The sequence below is a fragment of the Ranitomeya variabilis genome, chromosome 6 (genome assembly GCF_051348905.1).
Source record: "Ranitomeya variabilis isolate aRanVar5 chromosome 6, aRanVar5.hap1, whole genome shotgun sequence".
Classification (NCBI taxonomy): domain Eukaryota; kingdom Metazoa; phylum Chordata; class Amphibia; order Anura; family Dendrobatidae; genus Ranitomeya; species Ranitomeya variabilis.
Window position 1 is genome coordinate 95,071,174 of NC_135237.1, and position 18,347 is coordinate 95,089,520.

General features: G+C 40.7%; 1 protein-coding gene across 2 annotated transcripts; it reads right to left on the bottom strand.

Moving 5' to 3' along the window:
* Positions 1–3,785: 3,785 nt before the first annotated feature.
* Positions 3,786–15,507, bottom strand: LOC143783480 (microtubule-associated serine/threonine-protein kinase 4-like). 2 transcript variants are annotated; one of them, XM_077271880.1, is made up of 18 exons: positions 13,736–14,005; positions 13,392–13,493; positions 12,839–12,932; positions 12,341–12,408; positions 11,896–11,981; positions 10,904–11,112; positions 9,967–10,105; positions 9,734–9,866; positions 9,422–9,587; positions 9,159–9,260; positions 8,800–8,922; positions 8,565–8,665; positions 7,107–7,198; positions 6,662–6,750; positions 5,506–5,586; positions 4,959–5,039; positions 4,723–4,803; positions 3,786–4,489 (listed from the first exon to the last, which is right to left on the bottom strand). In XM_077271880.1, the coding sequence occupies exons 1-18, from the start codon at positions 13,961–13,963 to the stop codon at positions 4,392–4,394; spliced, it is 2,073 nt and encodes a 690-aa protein (XP_077127995.1). In that variant the 5' UTR covers positions 13,964–14,005; the 3' UTR covers positions 3,786–4,391. The 2 variants fall into 2 exon arrangements, with proteins under 2 accessions (XP_077127995.1, XP_077127996.1); XM_077271881.1 differs by lacking the exon at positions 13,736–14,005 and adding an exon at positions 15,235–15,507 and having other exon boundaries at positions 3,787–4,489.
* Positions 15,508–18,347: the final 2,840 nt, after the last annotated feature.

An 18,347-nucleotide genomic window follows, 5' to 3' on the forward strand; every position in this document is an offset into this window, starting at 1 on the left:
TTCTTGACTAACCATAGTGCTATACCATACTCGCAGTGTCTTTATGTAAAATTACATTTGTTCTTACTTGATAGTATTCAGATATTTTCAATACACTGTTGACAGCGTTATGCAGCACGTGTCCCTACCTAACCTTGACATACGTCACTTTTACTAAATACAACTATGTTATGCGCCCTTTTTTCTTATATTTGTGTTTCTCCCACACCTTCTATACTTGACAAATGTAATATAATTTTTATATTTTCATACATTGGTCTATTGACTTTTTTTTTCAGTTCTCTGGTGTTTTGTTCCCTTTAATGCTCAGATTAGTTTTTCTTCGGGATTCATATCCTAGACGTATGCACATACTTCCTGTATTTATAAAATTACATAATTTATAACCTTGTGTACCTACAGTGCCTTGCGAAAGTATTCGGCTCCCTTGAACTTTTCAACTTTTTCCCACATACAGTTATATGAAAAAGTTTGGGCACCCCTATTAATCTTAAGCTGAATGTTTTATAAAAATTGTTTTTTTTCGCAACAGCTATTTCAGCTTCATATATCTAATAACTGTTGGACACAGTAATGTTTCTGCCGTGAAATGAGGTTTATTGTACTTTCAGAAAATGTGCAATCTGCATTCAAACAAAATTTGACAGGTGCATAAGTATGGGAACCTCACCAGAAAAGTGACATTAATATTTAGTAGATCCTCCTTTTGAAAAAATAACAGCCTCTAGTCCCTTCCTGTAGCTTTTAATGAGTTCCTGGATCCTGGATGAAGGTATTTTTGACCATTCCTCTTTACAAAACCATTCCAGTTCAGTTAAGTTTGATGGTCGCCGAGCATGGACAGCCCTCTTCAAATGATCCCACAGATGTTCAATGATATTCAGGTCTGGGGACTGGGATGGCCATTCCAGAACAGTGTAATTGTTCCTCTGCATGAATGCCTGAGTAGATTTGGAGCAATGTTTTTGATCATTGTCTTGCTGAAAGATTCATCCCCTGCGTAACTTCAACTTTGTCACTGATTCATGAACATTATTGTCAAGAATCTGCTGATACTGAGAGGAATCCATGCGTCCCTCAACTTTAACAAGATTCCCAGTGCCGGCATTGGCCACACAGCCCCAAAGCATGATGGAACCTCCACCAAATTTTACTGTGGGTAGCAAGTGTTTTTCTTGGAATGCTGTGTTTTTTGGCCGCCATGCATAACGCCTTTTTGTATGACCAAACAACTCAATCTTGGTTTCATCAGTCCACAGGACCCTCTTCCAAATAGAAATTGGCTTCTCCAAATGTGCTTTAGCATACCTCAGCTGACTCTGTTTGTGGCGTGCTTGCAAAAAATGGCTTCTTTCGCATCACTCTCCCATACCGCTTCTCCTTGTGCAAAGTGCGTTGTATAGTTGATCGATGCACAGTGACACCATCTGCTGCAAGTTGATGCTGCAGCTCTCTCGAGGTGGTCTGAGGATTGTCCTTGACTGATCTCACCATTCTTCTTCTCTGCCTTTCTGATGTTTTTCTTGGCCTGCCACTTCTGGCCTTAACAAGAACTGTACCTGTGTTCTTCCATTTCCTTACTATGTTCCTCACAGTGGAAATTGACAGGTTAAATCTCTGAGACAGCTTTATGTATCCTTCCCCTGAACAACTATGTTTAATAATCTTTGCTTTCAGATCATTTGACAGTTGTTTTGAGGAGCCCATGATGCCACTCTTCAGAGGAGATTCAAACAGGAGAACAACTTGCAAGTGGCCACTTTAAGTAGCTTTTCTCATGATTGCATACACCGGGCTATGAAGTTCAAAGCTCAATGAGGTTACAAAACCAAAAAAAGTGCTTTAGTAAGTCAGTAAAAAGTAGGTAGGAGTATTTAAAACAAGAAAATGATAAGGGTGCCCATACTTATGCACCTGTCAAATTTGTTTGAATGCAGATTGCACATTTTCTGTTAGTACAATAAACCTCATTTCAAGGCAGAAACATTACTGTGTCCAACAGTTATTAGATATATGAAACTGAAGTAACTGTTGCAAAAAAAACAATTTTTATAAAACATTAAGCTTAAGATTAATAGGGGTGCCCAAACTTTTTCATGTAACTGTATCATGCTTGAAACATAAAGATACCAAATGTAAATTTTTGGTGAAGAATCAGCAACAAGTGGAACACAATTGTTAAGTTGAACGAAATTTATTGGTTATTTAAAATTTTTGTGGAAATTCAAAAACTGAAAAGTGGGGCGTGCAATATTATTCGGCCCCTTTACTTTCAGTGCAGCAAACTCACTCCAGAAGTTCACTGTGGATCTCTGAATGATCCAATGTTGTCCTACATGCCTAATGATGATAAATATAATCCACCTGTGTGTAATCAAGTCTCCGCATAAATGCACCTGCTCTGTGATAGTCTCAGGGTTCTGTTTGAAGCACAGAGAGCATCATGAAGACCAAGGAACACAACAGGCAGGCCCGTGATACTGTTGTGGAGAAGTTTAAAGCCAGATTTAGATACAAAATTATTTCCAAAACTTTAAACATCCCAAGGAGCACTGTACAAGTGATCATATTGAAATGGAAGGAGTATCATACCACTGCAAATCTACCAAGACCCTCTAAACTTTCATCTCAAGCAAGGAGAAGACTGATTAGAGATGCAGCCAAGAGGCCCATGATCACTCTGGATGAACTGCAGAGATCTACATCTGAGGTGGGACAGTCTGTCCATAGGACAACAATCAGTCATACACTGCAAAATCTGGTCTTTATGGAAGAGTGGCAAGAAGAAAGCCATTTCTCAAAGATATCCATAAAAAGTGTTGTTTAAAGTTTGCAACAAGCCACCAGGGAGGCACACCAAACATGTGGAAGAAGGTGCTCTGGTCAGATGAAACCAAAATCAAACTTTTTGGAAACAATGCCAAACAAGACTTTTCAGTTTTTGAATTTGCACAAAAATTTAAAATAACCAATAAATTTCATTCAACTTCACAATTGTGTTCCACTCGTTGTTGATTCTTCACCAAAAATTTACATTTGGTATCTTTATGTCTGAAGCATGATATGTGAGAAAAGGTTTAAAACTTCAAAGGAGCCGAATACTTTCGCAAGGCACTGTATGTGCATATATATTCATCTAGTCTCCTGCGACTCTTCTTAATTTATGTAATTAAATACTGTATGTATAAATCCTCTTATAAGTCGCGAGGGGTCATGTGAGAAGACATGTACTTTGGAGCTGAGCCTCTAATCTTTTAGGATCCTAGCAACACCTCTGGTCTGCAGTGTATGTTAATATATTCATCTACCACCGAGTTCACTGGTATCTAGTGCCGATTGCTCCTCATCTGATTGTTGTCACCGCTCTCCAGACAGACCGGGTCATATTGCGCTCTATGTAACCCGGATGTGGCTTAAACAATGTAAGCCTATGGAGCGTCAGAACAAGGCCCCATAGGCTTGCATTATAGATGAGACTTCTCGCTTACACCGAGAGCATAGAGTGAGCCGAACAGACAGAAGAGCAATGACAGGCAATTCTGACAGCTAAATAGGAAAGGGTTATTTACAGCTAGAGCAGTCAGACTGTGGGATGCCCTACCACAAGAACTAGTAATGGCAGACACTACAACAACTTTTTAAAAAGGGCTGGATGATTTCCTCAATACACGTAGCATTGTGGGTTATATTTAATTTAGTGACAAAATGGACAATTGGTGGAGAAAGGTTAAACTTGATGGGCCTAGGTCTTTTTTCAACTATGTAGCTATGACATCACACAAAAGAGGAGTCGGACAGAGCTTGATCCCAGAGAAGATGGCAATAGGGAAGTATATTACCCCACCACACTACAGTACATACACGTTTAGTGAAAAAACAAAACTTCATGAGGGTGCTTCAAACATGTACGACGTACAGTATTGGTATGCCATATATTTCAGAAATATTCTATAACAAAGTAACATTAATTAATTCAGAATTTATTTATTTTTTTAAAATTAGGAATTGAATGGAAGATGTGATGTGCTTGAAGGGGCCTTCATCTTCTGCAGATGCTTTTAGCTGGTCAGAAGGCCACAGGTAGATGTTAGAAATGTTTCCGCACGGGTATTATTTCTTACGTGTTTTTGTGCGCCATCATATTCCACAGAAAATTCCCTATCAGTATGTCTTTGGAGTGTGGGAGGAAACCGGAGTACCCGGAGGAAACCCACGCAAACACGGGGAGAACATACAAACTCCATGCAGATGTTTTCCTTAGTGACATTTAAACCCAGGATCCCAGTGCTGCAAAGCAACAGTGCTAACCACTGAGCCACCGTGCTGCCCAAGTACAGCTTTGATGATGGACTTGCTGTACTTTCTTCAGGGCACTAGATGTATATGGTGCCCTAATGACAGATTGGAAAAATGCATCGTTTTCTGATGCTGCGAGCAGCCCTGGATAGTCCACGCCGGCAGGATGATATGATCCGTCGGAAGATGGAACCTATGAGAGGAGATATAAAACTAAAGTAAGTAATAGGACTCCATATTAGAAGATACTGCTTTGGTGTCATTGTGGCAGGAGGGGAGAGAAATCTTATCTGTGCAGAGGAACAGGATGATCATTGTCAGTCATCATACATATGACAATCCCACCACTGACAGATAACATCTTCTCCACATGAATTATTCTCACTGGCCAACATCAAACAACATAGACCTTATTATCACACTTACGTCTTCTAGGTTCTCGCTCTTCTACTATTTTGGCATTTTTCTCTCCTGCCAGTTTTATTGCAGACTTATTTTTCTTCTCAACTAAAAATTCATATAAAAAATAAAAAAAAAAACAAGTCAGTGATCATTGTCAGTCATCATACATGTGGCAATCGTACCACTGGGAGTTAACATCTGCTCGTGAATAATTCTCAATCGCCGACATCATACAACATAGACCTCATTGTCACACTTACCTCTGCTAGGTTCTGTCTCTGCTACTATATCTGGGTCTTGATCTTCTCCCAGTTTTAATGCAGTTGTATTTTTTGTCTCAACTGGAAATTTATGTAAAAAAGTCAGAAAAACAAGTCAATAATTATTGTTAGTCATAGATGTGAAAATCCCACCATTGACATATAGAGATGAGCGAGTGTGCTCATTACTCAAGTTTTCCGAGCATGCTCCAGTGTTCTCCGATTATTTTGGGAGTGCTCGGAAATTCAAATTTAGTCCCCGCAGCTGCATGATTTGCGGCTGCTAGACAGCCTGAATACATGTGGGGATTGTCCTTTTTTAGGAAATCCCCACATGTATTCAGGCTGTCTAGTAGTCACAAATCATGCATCTGCGGGGACTAAAACTTAATTTCTGAGCACGCCCAAAATAATCGGAGAACACCTGAGCATGCTTGGAAATCTCGAGTACGAGCACCCTCGCTCATCACTATATATAATATACCCCCCTCGCGAATTATTCTCAGTCGCCAACATCAGACATCATAGACCTCATTGTCACACTTACCTCTGCTAGGTTCTGTCTCTGCTACTATTTCTGGGTCTTGCTCTTCTCCCAGTTTTAATGCAGTTGTATTTTTCTTCTCAACTGGAAATTCATATAAAAAAGTGAGAAATGCAAGTCAATTATCATTGTTAGTAATGTGAAAATCCCACCATTGACATATAGTGATGAGCAAGTGTGCTCGTTACTCGAGTTTTCCGAGCATGCTTGGGTGTTCTTTGAGTATTTTGGGCATGCTCGGAAATTATATTTTAGTCACCGCAGCTGCATGATTTGCAGCTGCTGACAGCCTGAATACATGTGGGGATTGCCCGTTTTTTTTGGAAATCCCCACATGTATTCAGGCTATCTAGCACTCTCAAATCATGCAGCTGTGGGGACTAAAACTTAATTTCAGAGCACGCCCAAACTACTCGGAGAACACCCGAGCATGTTCGGAAAATGTGAGTAACGAGCACACTTGCTCATCACTAATTGGGGAAGGGCCAAAGAGCACATGCGCATGTGCACTACAGTATTTTGATCTGCCCTCAGCAGGGCAGAGGAAAGTGTGCCTGCGCAGGAACGTAATGGGGGAACACTGTGTGGATGACATAGGAAGCATCATCCACATGAAGCAGAGAAGAAGAACGGCATCGCAAGAGAGGAGGCTCTGGACCAAGAACAGTAACGCCCATCAGTCCGGACTGCACCATCAGTGAGTATAATAAAATGTCTTTTTTGTGTTTTGAAGGGCAGCTTGCAGAATTATATACAGAAATTCCAGAATGCTGTAGCACGGAGCTGAAAGGTGGTGGTCTTAGGTTATAGGGGAAAAATCTGGTGACAGGTTCCCTTCAATATGACATTAGTTGCAGCAGTGTTATCATATAATCATTACGTAAACCATCTGTGTCACATTAAGGGTACATATAGGGTTAGTTTGGGGCTTGATCGAGCCATGGGCACAGTATTTGTGATCAGTATGGGGCACCAGACTGTATGGCCTCTTATAACTTTTAATGCACAGAACAAAAGAGTGAAAATTTTATACATTAAAGTGTTGGATTGTTATTTTAAAGGCACAAAAAAGCAGTGATTTTCTGAGCCCTCATGTAACATTTACATTACACCTATTGGTCAGTGGTGACATCAAGATGTCCTATAGACCTGCACATACCTGACAATATGGGAGATGGTGACTTGCCGTTTTCAGCAGAGAAATACTCACTATCAGTATCACTTGTAGTAGAAGAAGATTCTTTCTGCCTGTTTGGTAGAAGAAAAATAAATAAATTACAAGTAAAAGCAATTAAAAGTAAAAAGACTCCTTTCTGTATGGGCAGTTAGGAAACTTGGACAAAATGGAAGGGACACCTTGCACAGGACTGCCTTCTATCAGCAAGAATGAAGAATAACTAGTAATAAAGGGCTTCAATGAAATGGAAATTAAAGGCTGGTCACAATTATCAGCTGTTATCACCAGCGTTATCACAAGCCAGACCCTACAGTGATGATCAATCATGGGGTGGTGGGTTCTGGATGTAGTATTGTGTCATGTGCATCTTGTATTTGGTATTCTGAAGGTATGTCAGTACTGTACCCCATAATAATAGTCTACTCACACGTCTGAGTGTTTGGTGCTGGTCTCTGGAGAAGAATCTGGAGATGGCTCATGATCTTCATTGCTCATCATCCTGGTATTGGTGGCATATAGCTAAAATACATAGAGTAAAATCAAATATATATATGTAGTATTTCAACCCCTTCACGCCGCGGCCCTTTTTCGTTTTTGCGTTTTCGTTTTTCGCTCCCCTCCTTCCCAGAGCCATAACTTTTTTATTTTTCCGTCAATATGGTTATATGAGGGCTTATTTTTTGCGGGACAAGTTGTACTTTTGAACAACGCCATTGGTTTTACAATGTCTGGTACTAGAAAATGGGAAAAAAATTCCAAGTGTGGTGAAATTGCATAAAAAGTGCAATCCCACACTAGTTTTTTGTTTGGCTTTTTTGCTAGGTTCACTAAATGCTAAAACTGACCTGATATTATGATTCTCCAGGTCAGTATGAGTTCATAGACACCTAACATGTCTAGGTTATTTTTTATCTAAGTGGTGAAAAAAATTCAAAACTTTGCTAAAAAAAATGCACCATTTTCCGATACTCATAGCGTCTCCATTTTTCGTGATCTGGGGTTGGGTGAGGGCTTTTTCTTTGTGTGCCGAGCTGACATTTTTAATGATAACACTTTTGTGCAGATACGTTCTTTTGATCGTCCGTTATTGCATTTTAATGCAATGTCGCGGCGACCAAAAAAATGTAATTCTGGGGTTTCAAATTTTTCTCACTACGCTGTTTAGCAATCAGGTTAATGCTTTTTTTAATTTGATAGATCGGGTGATTCTGAATGCGGCGATACCAAATATGTGTAGGTTTGATTTTTTTTAAATTGTTTTATTTTGGATGGGGCGAAAGGGGGGTGATTTAAACTTCAATATTTTTTTTATTTTTTTCATATTTTTAAAAACATTTTTTTTTAACTTTCGCCATGCTTCAGTAGCCTCCATGGGAGGCTAGAAGCTGGCACAACTCGATCGGCTCAGCTACATAGCAGCGATCATCAGATCGCTGCTATGTAGCTGAATTGCAGGCTTGCTATGAGTGCTGACCACAGGGTGGCGCTCACAGCAGGCCGGCATCAGTAACGATAGAGGTCTCAAGGACCTCCATGGTTACCATTCTGATGCATCGCTGACCCCGGTCATATGACGGGGGGTCGGCGATGCGCTCATTTCCGGCCGCGTGGCCGGAAGCGGTAGTTAAATGCCGCTGTCAGTGTTTGACAGCGGCATTTAACTAGTTAATAGCGGCGGGTAAATCGCGATTCCACCTGCCGCTATTGCGCACACATATCAGCTGTACAAAACAGCTGACATGTCGTGACTTTGATGTGGGCTCAGCGCCGGAGCCCACATCAAAGGAGGAGACACGACATGCGCCGTCCTAGTACGGGGCATGTCGTGAAGGGGTTAATACTATTTTTAGTTATAGTTTTGTGGATTTACTGATCATATACTTACCTTAGAATGTCTTTGAGAAGATGATGCATCGTTTAGGCCTTCTGGACAATCAATGACTTCACCCTTATCTGAACGCATAGGTTTGAGTCTCCTATCGCCAGCTACAAAGAACAAGTATTAGCAGAGATTATTAATATAGTCACAGTCACCATGTTATTACTAATAATGATGGGAACATATTGTCACATAAAATGAAAGACAAGACAAATGGCAGATGACATCTTATTCTACTTACTAGGAAAGTAGCGGGTGTCCTCGTCTGACGTAAGCTTTGGCCAAATCTGCGGCTTCTGATGTTGAAGGTTCTTGAAATCTAACTTACTCAGGAATGGATGACTCTTGATTTCATTTGCTCCTCCTGGAAACGGAAGACAAGAAAAAAGTGATTCAGACAATGTTAGGAGGACTGTACATTTTATGTTAATCTAAGCTGAAGACATAGTAGAGCCAACATATACTGGAAGACATGGCATGAAGATGGGGAAGAGACAAGAAGGTAAAGCAGAGACCTCGGTGCTCATCCTCATGGAAATTATCTATGTGTAAGGTCACAGAGGAGTTATACGTCATTATTAATACTACTATATACATTACCTGTCCCGAGTCTACGTTTTGGATTTTTTCGGAGCAGCTGAGTCATGATGTTTTCAGCATCGGGATGAAGAGCAAGATTTTTAAATTTCAAAGTGATCTTATCTGTTATATAAAAAGAAAATATTACAGAAAATAAAGTCTCTACATTTACTATCATTTAAAAACAAATTCTCAAAAACAACAAGTAACTAAACCAAATAATGAACCTAACAACTGAACCAAATTACTATGGCATCACACAGTAGTCAGATTATTTTACTTACCCGTGATGATTTTGCGGAAAATATCTTTTTGGCAGCTTCCTCTAAATGGCACATGGCCGGTGAGAAATTTAAATAAGATGATTCCTATTGCCCACCAGTCAATAGGCCTTCCATAGCCCTCCAGTGCGATGACTTCTGGGGCTAGATAAACCAAGGTGCCAAACATCTGGAAACCAACAGAACAATGAGAAGATGATCAATGAAAATAACTTTGACAACTAATATCAGTGGAAACGTTTTCCATGTGAAAAATATCAGAGACGCAGAAATAGATCAGATGTGTAAAGAATAAGTTATTTATGTAGAGCTAACCTCATTACCAGGGAACTCTCTGGTGATGTCTTTAGTTCGAGCCTTGTAAATGTGTGATGTTGGTCTCATGACTCCGAGTTTTGCAAGCCCAAAATGTTTGACTTTGATATGTCCAGTTGATGATATCATGAGGCTGTGAAAGAAAAGATATTGTCAGCCCTAAGTAATAACCCATAGACTGTATACCAAACTATAACTGTCTTTCCCTGTATTAAACTGCTGCATTCACTTACTTTTCAGGCTTCAAGTCTCGGTGAACCACGCCATAGCTGTGCAGATATTCCACAGCAAGCACCGTTTCCGCAATGTACATGCGGGCCAAGTCAAGGGGTAAACGACCATATGCCTTTAGGAGCCTACCGCAGTCTCCTCCTAGAGCAGAAAGCAAATATGACAGGTGAGGGTTTTTTACAATGTAAATTACACATGATGAGTGTGAATGAGAAATAAGCTGAGACATTGGGGCAGGGAGTCAATCATAGAGATACACTGTGTGATGTAGAATGCGTACTGTATACTGCATACTGCAGAGTAGTCTTGTGATGGAGCGCGTATACTACAGAGTAGTCCTATACAAAAACAGGGCTCCGATCTGCCCCCTGCTGGTAAACTCTTACATTGCACTGTGACAGCAGGTGACCTGGAGGCGAGCTGCTCTAAGCACTCATCGTCCCCATTTCATGTCAGTGGTTGGCTATGGCTGCAGAAGACTACTATCCTTGCCATTATGGTACTTCTGTGAAGGTCAGTGTGTAGCTTGGCTTCATAGGGGACCAAGATTTTCACCATATTCTGCAATATCCATATTGCAGTACATAGGAAATGCGATTATATAATCGCAAGTTCAGGTCCCTTATGGAGACTAAAAAATAAAATAATAATAAAAATATTTGGGGAAAGAAAATTAAATCTAAAAATCATTCTTCCTCCATTCAAGATACATAATACAAAAACAAAAAAACTGCAGTTGGAATTGCAGTGTTTTTGTTGTCCCAACATCAGAAAAAAAATGCAATAAGAAGCAAAGAAAATTATTATCTGTCAGAAAGATGTAACCCTCCTAAACTGTTCTTATGAGCATGTAGATGAATGAAATGTAATAAATACATTGGTACCTTTATATATTTAAGCAGATATGGGCTGGATATAGATACAATGGATATATCTTACCTGCTTCAAATTCCATGACCGTACACAGATGTCTTTTAGATTTGAAGCAACAAAGCGTGGAGACAACAAAGGGACAATCAGAGAATATTCCAATATCCCTTTCCAGATAGGTCCTTGCAATTTCTCTTCCACGAACCCAGTGTTTCCTGGTTTGTTTCTTCATGGCGTAAACCTTGTTCGTGTCTTTATGACGCACTAATTGGACGACCCTGTAGAGGAGAAAAATCCATAATTTATACAGAATTCTTACTAACAGTCTGTCTATATGTGAAAAGATCTTCTGCACTATTAGTTAATAGTGATGAGCGAATATACTCGTTACTCGGGTTTTCTGAGGATGCTCGGGTGTTCTCCAAGTATTTTGGCGTGCTCGGAGATTTAGTTTGTATGACCGCAGCTGCATGATTTGCTGCTGTTAGACAACCCGAATACATGTGGGGATTGCCTGTTTGTTAGGAAAACCCCACATGTATTCCGGCTGTCTAGCAGCCGCAAATCATGCAGCTGCGGCGACACAAACTAAATCTCCGAGCACACCCAAACTACTCAGAGACCACCCGAGCATGCTTGGAAAGCTCAAGTAACGAGCATACTCACTCATCACTAATAGTTAATACTAGATGTATGGCCGTCACTAGAAATCATTATCTGGAAATACACAAAATAACTCGGCATGAATGATCACTTATGGGAGGTATTCATCCATATCACATCATAACTGAGCTGAATCGTGACAAATAGATGTGGACTAGATGACTAGATGTAGATTAGATCTAGTGCAAAGTGCTATCAATAACAACAGCTCGGCTCACAAAAAACAAGTCCTTACAAAGCTCTATCAGATGAAAAAGTAAAAATGTTTCAGATCTTGGACAACAGAAATATTTAGACGTGGACTCATATACAGGAATTTCCCCAAGGCAGGAGGACATATAGACAGAGGATTCATCATAAGGAGTTTGGGAAAAATGTAGCTTATACATAAAGCTCACCCATAAGATCCCCTGCCGATCACTTTGATCTGGGTAAAGTTGTTGATCTTTTGTTTACTCATAGGGTTCAATGATCTGATCACGGCCTAGAAGAATAAGAAATGACAATGAGACATAAAAGTTGCAGGAAAATAAAAGCTGCAGATGCAGGAACTTTTCCCCTAGATTATGTCCCTGCAGATTACACTGCAGCAGATGTAGAGGACATGATACTAGCAGGACGCTCCCCAGACACTATTATATTATGGGGATAGCCTCCATGCACATATATCATTGTACTGGAGGGGATGGTAAGGGACATCACACAGAGGAGACAGGAATAGTAATAATAGGTCCAATCTACATTAAGAATAGAATTAACCCGCTGTCTTATGGGGTGTAACATGTGATATGTAATTCATACCCCGTTATCGGATGATATACATATGTCTTCTCTGATACTTACACTGGCAGATTCGGGGATCTCTGGTGTCTCAGGTATTCCACCGTCAGCAGTTGCCGGCTCAGTTGTCTCTAATATAATGATAAAATAATGAAGAGACATCATGTATTAGATGATATCAATATTTAATAAATAACATCGATATAAGGAAGGAAAGACAAGTAAATGGTGTAATACAAGTTTTATGGATATTCTGCACATACTGTATATAATTATGGCACATCCATAGATAGATCTACTCTACCATAAATGTGTGATTGTTCGGGATCTGACAAGGACTTGAATGGGGACCCTATGAGGTTCCTTGTGCATTTTGGGGCTGAGAAGATCTCAGAAGAGAATCAGAGGGGTTTTCAGAATTGCATGGGCCTTCTCTATTATAGTCTATAGGAGGTCCAGGAGCCGTCACTGGCCTCATACATAGGATGAAGAGTAAATTTATATATTCTCTGATATCTCCATAATATTAATGTTTGTAGGAAGGCGAGATGATCAGCTTACCTTCAGTCAGATCTCTTTTTAGCCGTGGCTCACTGGTATTGGGGTCAGCGATATTTCGTTGTTGCCCCTTTTTGGAGTCACCGTCCGGTGTTTCCTAATGGATATAATACGTACAATTAATACAACTTTTACAAATACTTAATTATAGTACACAAAAGACAGAAAGGACTAAACCTGGATTTACATAATTGCGGTATTGTATGGCATATATACCGCCGCTCCGTCCAGTAAATCCACATTAATATATAAGGGACTTGTAAATACAACAGTTCTCCAATAACATCTGTTACCAGAACTGCAGCATTTACAAGAAGGCAGATTGTGAAGATAAAGTGAGACAGATGTGATCTGAAAGGTCCGCACCACTGAGTACAGCACAGACTGTCACCACAGAGGATGGAGCAGAGACAGGCGGCCATAAAATATCCTGTATCTGCCAGTAGCGGACTGGGAGGCTTCTAATATGAGAAATATGACATTCTGCTATATGACTAGGAATCTGGAGAAGATCAGACAAGATAGACATGAGATATAGAAGATGACGGATTCTTACCAAATACATCAGTGAGGGCTCCATATATTCTAGTACATCCAGGAACTTTCGGGCCACTTTTTTAAGAAAGGCCAAATCTCCACTTCGGGATCTTTCTTCAGCCTATAAAAATTGAAATAAACAAAAAAGGAAAATCATGAGAGAAAGTAGAGAATATAGGACACTATTTATGTCACCATTTGACTCCTGCAATCTACAGCTACAATTAATACATATATGGATATTTCGTATAAGCGATAAATTATATTGCTCTTGGCCAAAATACATATTTCATGTAAATAAACTTGTTATAAATATTATTCATTATTATTTTATACGCTTTGCCCAGTTTGTCTGTTGCTTGCCTGTTGTACTAATGTCCTGATGTTCATCTGTAAATGCTCAAGATATTCTGAGCTTATACGACCTCGGTGGTATTTGGTCCGGCAGTCGCTCACTAGCTTCATAACCATCCGGTAAGTGAAGCTGAGGACGCCATCAGGTAGTGGTAGCACAATGTCAGGGGCATAGGTGGTAAGAATCCCCTGTGGTAGTGCCAACACTTCACGTTTATCTGAAGAAATTCTAGACATTTCTAACAAATCCAAGCGCAGTCAGTATATCACCAGCTTCGCAGCCAATCACTGACAACAATGACACCTGGGCAGTAAGCACTTGGGTAAGCAGTGGCGGTGCATTATGATGTCATCATGGAATCTTGTGGAGGAATGTTAACATTTTATCAGTGGTGTCATCATGGAATCCGGGGATGGAATCTTTACCCATTTACATCCTTGAAAGTATAGGTACGCCCAAGGTTGTGTCCCTGTCTTTTTTAGGCAGCGCCAGAGCCGGCATCTCTACCCGCACATGACAGCTGATTTGATCAGCTGTCATGACCCACAAATAGATGCAGATGGATTTCGGCTGTCAACCACTTAAATGCCGCTGTCAATCACTGACAACAGCATTTAAGACATGTTGACCGAAACCGTGTCACAAGTCTTGCTCATTAGCGCCCTTGTCACATGATTCTAGGGTTGCGATGGGTGGTAATGACAGCTGGGGTCTGCAGAAGGCCAGTGTGCCTGTCCATTCATTACATTTTATGAACGCTGACTCATGGCCGGCGTTCAGATTTTGTTTTCCACCACATAAGTAAAAAAAGAACCTATACATGTTTGGTATCTGCATTCTCATACTGACCCGTAGAAGCATATGACCAGGTCAGTTTTAGCATTCATTGAACATTTTAAATAAAAAAACTGTGGAATTGCACTTTTTTGCAATTTCACAGCACTTCAAATTTTTTTCCCGTTTTCAAGTACAATATATGCAATCTATGGTGTCATTAAAAACTACAACTCGGCCTGCAAAAAACAAGCCCTCATAGGCTATATTTATGGTAAAAAAATGTTATGGCTCTGAGAAGAAGGGGAGAAAAAAAACCAAAAGCACAAAAAGGAAAATCGCAAAGGTGGTGAAGGAGTTAAAGGGGCATCTCACCATAAAAGGAAGTTGCCTAGCAACATTCTAGTAACAATTAAGGTGGCAACATTATGGGTTGGGCATCAGAACCAGAATCAGGGAAAGAGGAAAAAACATGGCTTTGCTCTTCTAATCAGGCTTTTATATCCGTCTTTCCCCCAAAAAATTATTTTAAACAGGTTTTGGATGCTACATAGTTTTTACATGTGTAAACATTTACTTTTTTTTACATATTGTGACCAGGGTGGACTGGGAGTAAAATTCAGCCCTGGCATTTTAGAGCATGCAGGCCCACACTATCACCGCCCCCCTCCCCAGCTTGTATTTTATGATTATTATCCATTATTATTTTATATGATTTGCCCAGATTACTTGCCTGTTGTACTAATGTCCTGATGTTCATCTGTAAATGCTCAAGATATTCTGAGCTTATACGAGCTCGATAGAATTGGGTCAGGCAGTCGCTCACTAGCTTCATAACCATCCGGTAAGTGAAGCTGAGGACGCCATCGGGTATAGCTGGCACATTCTCAGGGGCATAGATCCTAAGAATCTTCCTGAGGTCTGTCCACACTATATATTTATCTATGATAATTCCAGCCATTTCAAGCAAATCCAAGCGCAGTCAGTATATCACCAGCTTCGCAGCCAATCACTGACAACAATGACTCCTGGGCAGTAAGCACTTGGTTAAGTAGTGGCGGCGCATTATGATGTCATAATAACGGAATCTTGTGGAGGAACGTTAACATGTCATCAGTGATGTCATCAAGGAATCTGGTGATGCAATCTTAAAGGGGCATCTCACCATAAAAGGAAGTTGCCTAGCAATAATTAAAGTGTCAACACCACAGGCTGAGCATCAGTTTCAAACTCAGGCATGGAGGGAAGCACCATGGGTTTAATCAGTGAGGCCGGCTTTTACATATGTCTTTTCCCCCATAAAATATGTTAAACAGAGTTTGGACGCTAAATGTTCTTCACTTGTGTAAACATTTACTTTTTCTGGATATTGTGACATGTTATGGAATGGGACAAAAATACAGTCCTGGTCTTTCAAGCACATGCTGTCACCTCTCCCTTCCCTAGATTGAGGTGTCTAATACTAATTTTATCCTACCTCGAGAAAATCAATAGTTTACTATTATCTATATTTCCAATATAAGATTTCATAATAATAATATTGCAATATATGGTTAAGTTCTTACATTGAGTATTTTCACTGCATAAAATACACACCTTCTTACAGTCCCAACAAAGTGGATGGGATTTATAGAAATCTCATGCCCACTGCGATTTTTTTATACCCTTTATAAAATGACCTGCGGTGCGTGTGTGTTTAACCCTTTAACGACCGCTGATACACCTTTTAACGGTGGCAGTTAAGGGTACTTAACCCCTTCACCCCCGGAGCTTTTTCCGTTTTTTCGTTTTCGTTTTTTGCTCCCCACCTTCCCAGAGCCATAACTTTTTTATTTTTCTGTCAATTTGGTCATGTGAGGGCTTATTTTTTGAGGGACGAGTTGTACTTTTGAACGACATCATTGGTTTTACCATGTCGTGTACTAGAAAACGGGAAAAAAATTCCAAGTGCGGTGAAATTGCAAAAAAAGTGCAATCCCACACTTGTTTTTTGCTTGGCTTTTTTGCTAGGTTCACTAATTGCTAAAACTGACCTGCCATTATGATTCTGCAGGTCACTACGAGTTCATAGACACCTAACATGACTAGGTTATTTTTTACCTAAGTGGTGAAAAAAAATTCCAAACTTTTGATTTAAACTTTTATGTTTTTTTTATTTTTTTCACATTTTTTTAAACTTTTTTTTTTTACTTTTGCCATGCTTCAGTAGCCTCCATGGGAGGCTAGAAGCAGGCACAACGCGATCGGCTCTGCTATGTAGCAGCGATCATAAGATCGCTGCTATACAGCAGAAATGCAGGTGTGCTGTGAGCGCCGACCACAGGGGGGCGCTCACAGCAGGCCGGCATCAGTAACCATAGAGGTCTCAAGGACCTCTATGGTTACCTTCCTGATGCATCGCCGACCCCCGATCATGTGACGGGGGTCGGCGATGACATCATTTCCGGCCGCCCGGCCGGATGCGGTAGTTAAATGCTGCTGTCTGCGTTTGACAGCGGCATTTAACTAGTTAATAGGCGGATGCAGTTTTTCAGTGCATCCGCTGCCCAGTCTATGTCCAGGGGGGAGGGGGCGGAGTTATGGCCGCACATGCGCGGTCGGAAATGGCGGATGCGACGTACAAAAAAATGTTACATTGAACTTTTTTGTGACGATGGTCCGCCAAAACACAACGGATCCAGTGCACGACGTGTGGCCATCCGTTGCGATCCGTTGGCAATACAAGTCTATGGGCAAAAAACGCATCCTTCGGGCACATTTGCAGGATCCGTTTTTTGTCCAAAACGACGGATTGCGACGGATGCCACACGACGCAAGTGTGAAAGTAGCCTTAGGGCTAGGGTTAGGGTTTGGGTTGGGGCTAAAGTTATGGCTAGGGTTAGGGTTGGGCTAGGGTTAGGGTTGGGGCTAAAGTTAGGGCTAGGGTTAGGGTTGGGGATAAAGTTAGGGCTAGGGTTAGGGTTAGGGTTGGGGCTAAATTTAGGGTTAGGGCTTGTGTTAGGGTTGGGGCTAAAGTTAGGGTTAGGGCTAGGGTTGTATTAGGGTTAGGGTTGGCATTAGGGTTACGTTTGGGATTAGTGTTAAGGTTAGGGTTGGGATTAGGGTTAGGGATGTATTGGGATTAGGGTTAGGTTTGAGGTTAGGGTTGAGATTAGGATTAGGGGTGTGTTGGATTTAAGGTTTTGATTAGGGTTATGGTTAGGGTTGAGATTAGGGTTGTTTTGGGGTTAGAGTTGTGATTATCGTTAGGGTTGTGATTAGGATTATGGATAGGGTTGGGATTAGGGTTAGGGGTGTGTTGGGGTTAGGGTTGGAGTTAGAATTGGGGGGTTTCCACTGTTTAGATACATCAGGGAGTCTCCAAACACGAAAGCCAATTTGCGCTCAAAAAGTCAAATGATGCTCCTTCCCTTCTGAGCTCAGCCATGCGCCCAAACAGTGGTTTACCCCCACATATGGGGCATCAGCGTACTTGGGATAAATTGGAAAACAACTTTTGGGGTCCAATTTCTCCTGTTACTCTTGTGAAAATAAAAACTTGGGGGCTAAAAAATCTTTTTTGTGGAAAAAAAAATATTTTTTATTTTCACGACTCTGCATTATAAACTTCTGTGAATCACTTGGGCATTAAAAGTTCTCACTACACATCTAGATAAGTTCCTTGGGGGTCTAGTTTCCAAAATGGGGTCACTTGTGGGGGGTTTATACTGTTTAGGTACATCAGTTGCTTTGCAAACGCAACATGACGCCCGCAGACCATTCTATCAAAGTCTGCATTCCAAAACGGCGCTCCTTCCCTTCCAAGCTCTGCCATGCTCCCAAACAGTGTTACCCCCACACATGGGG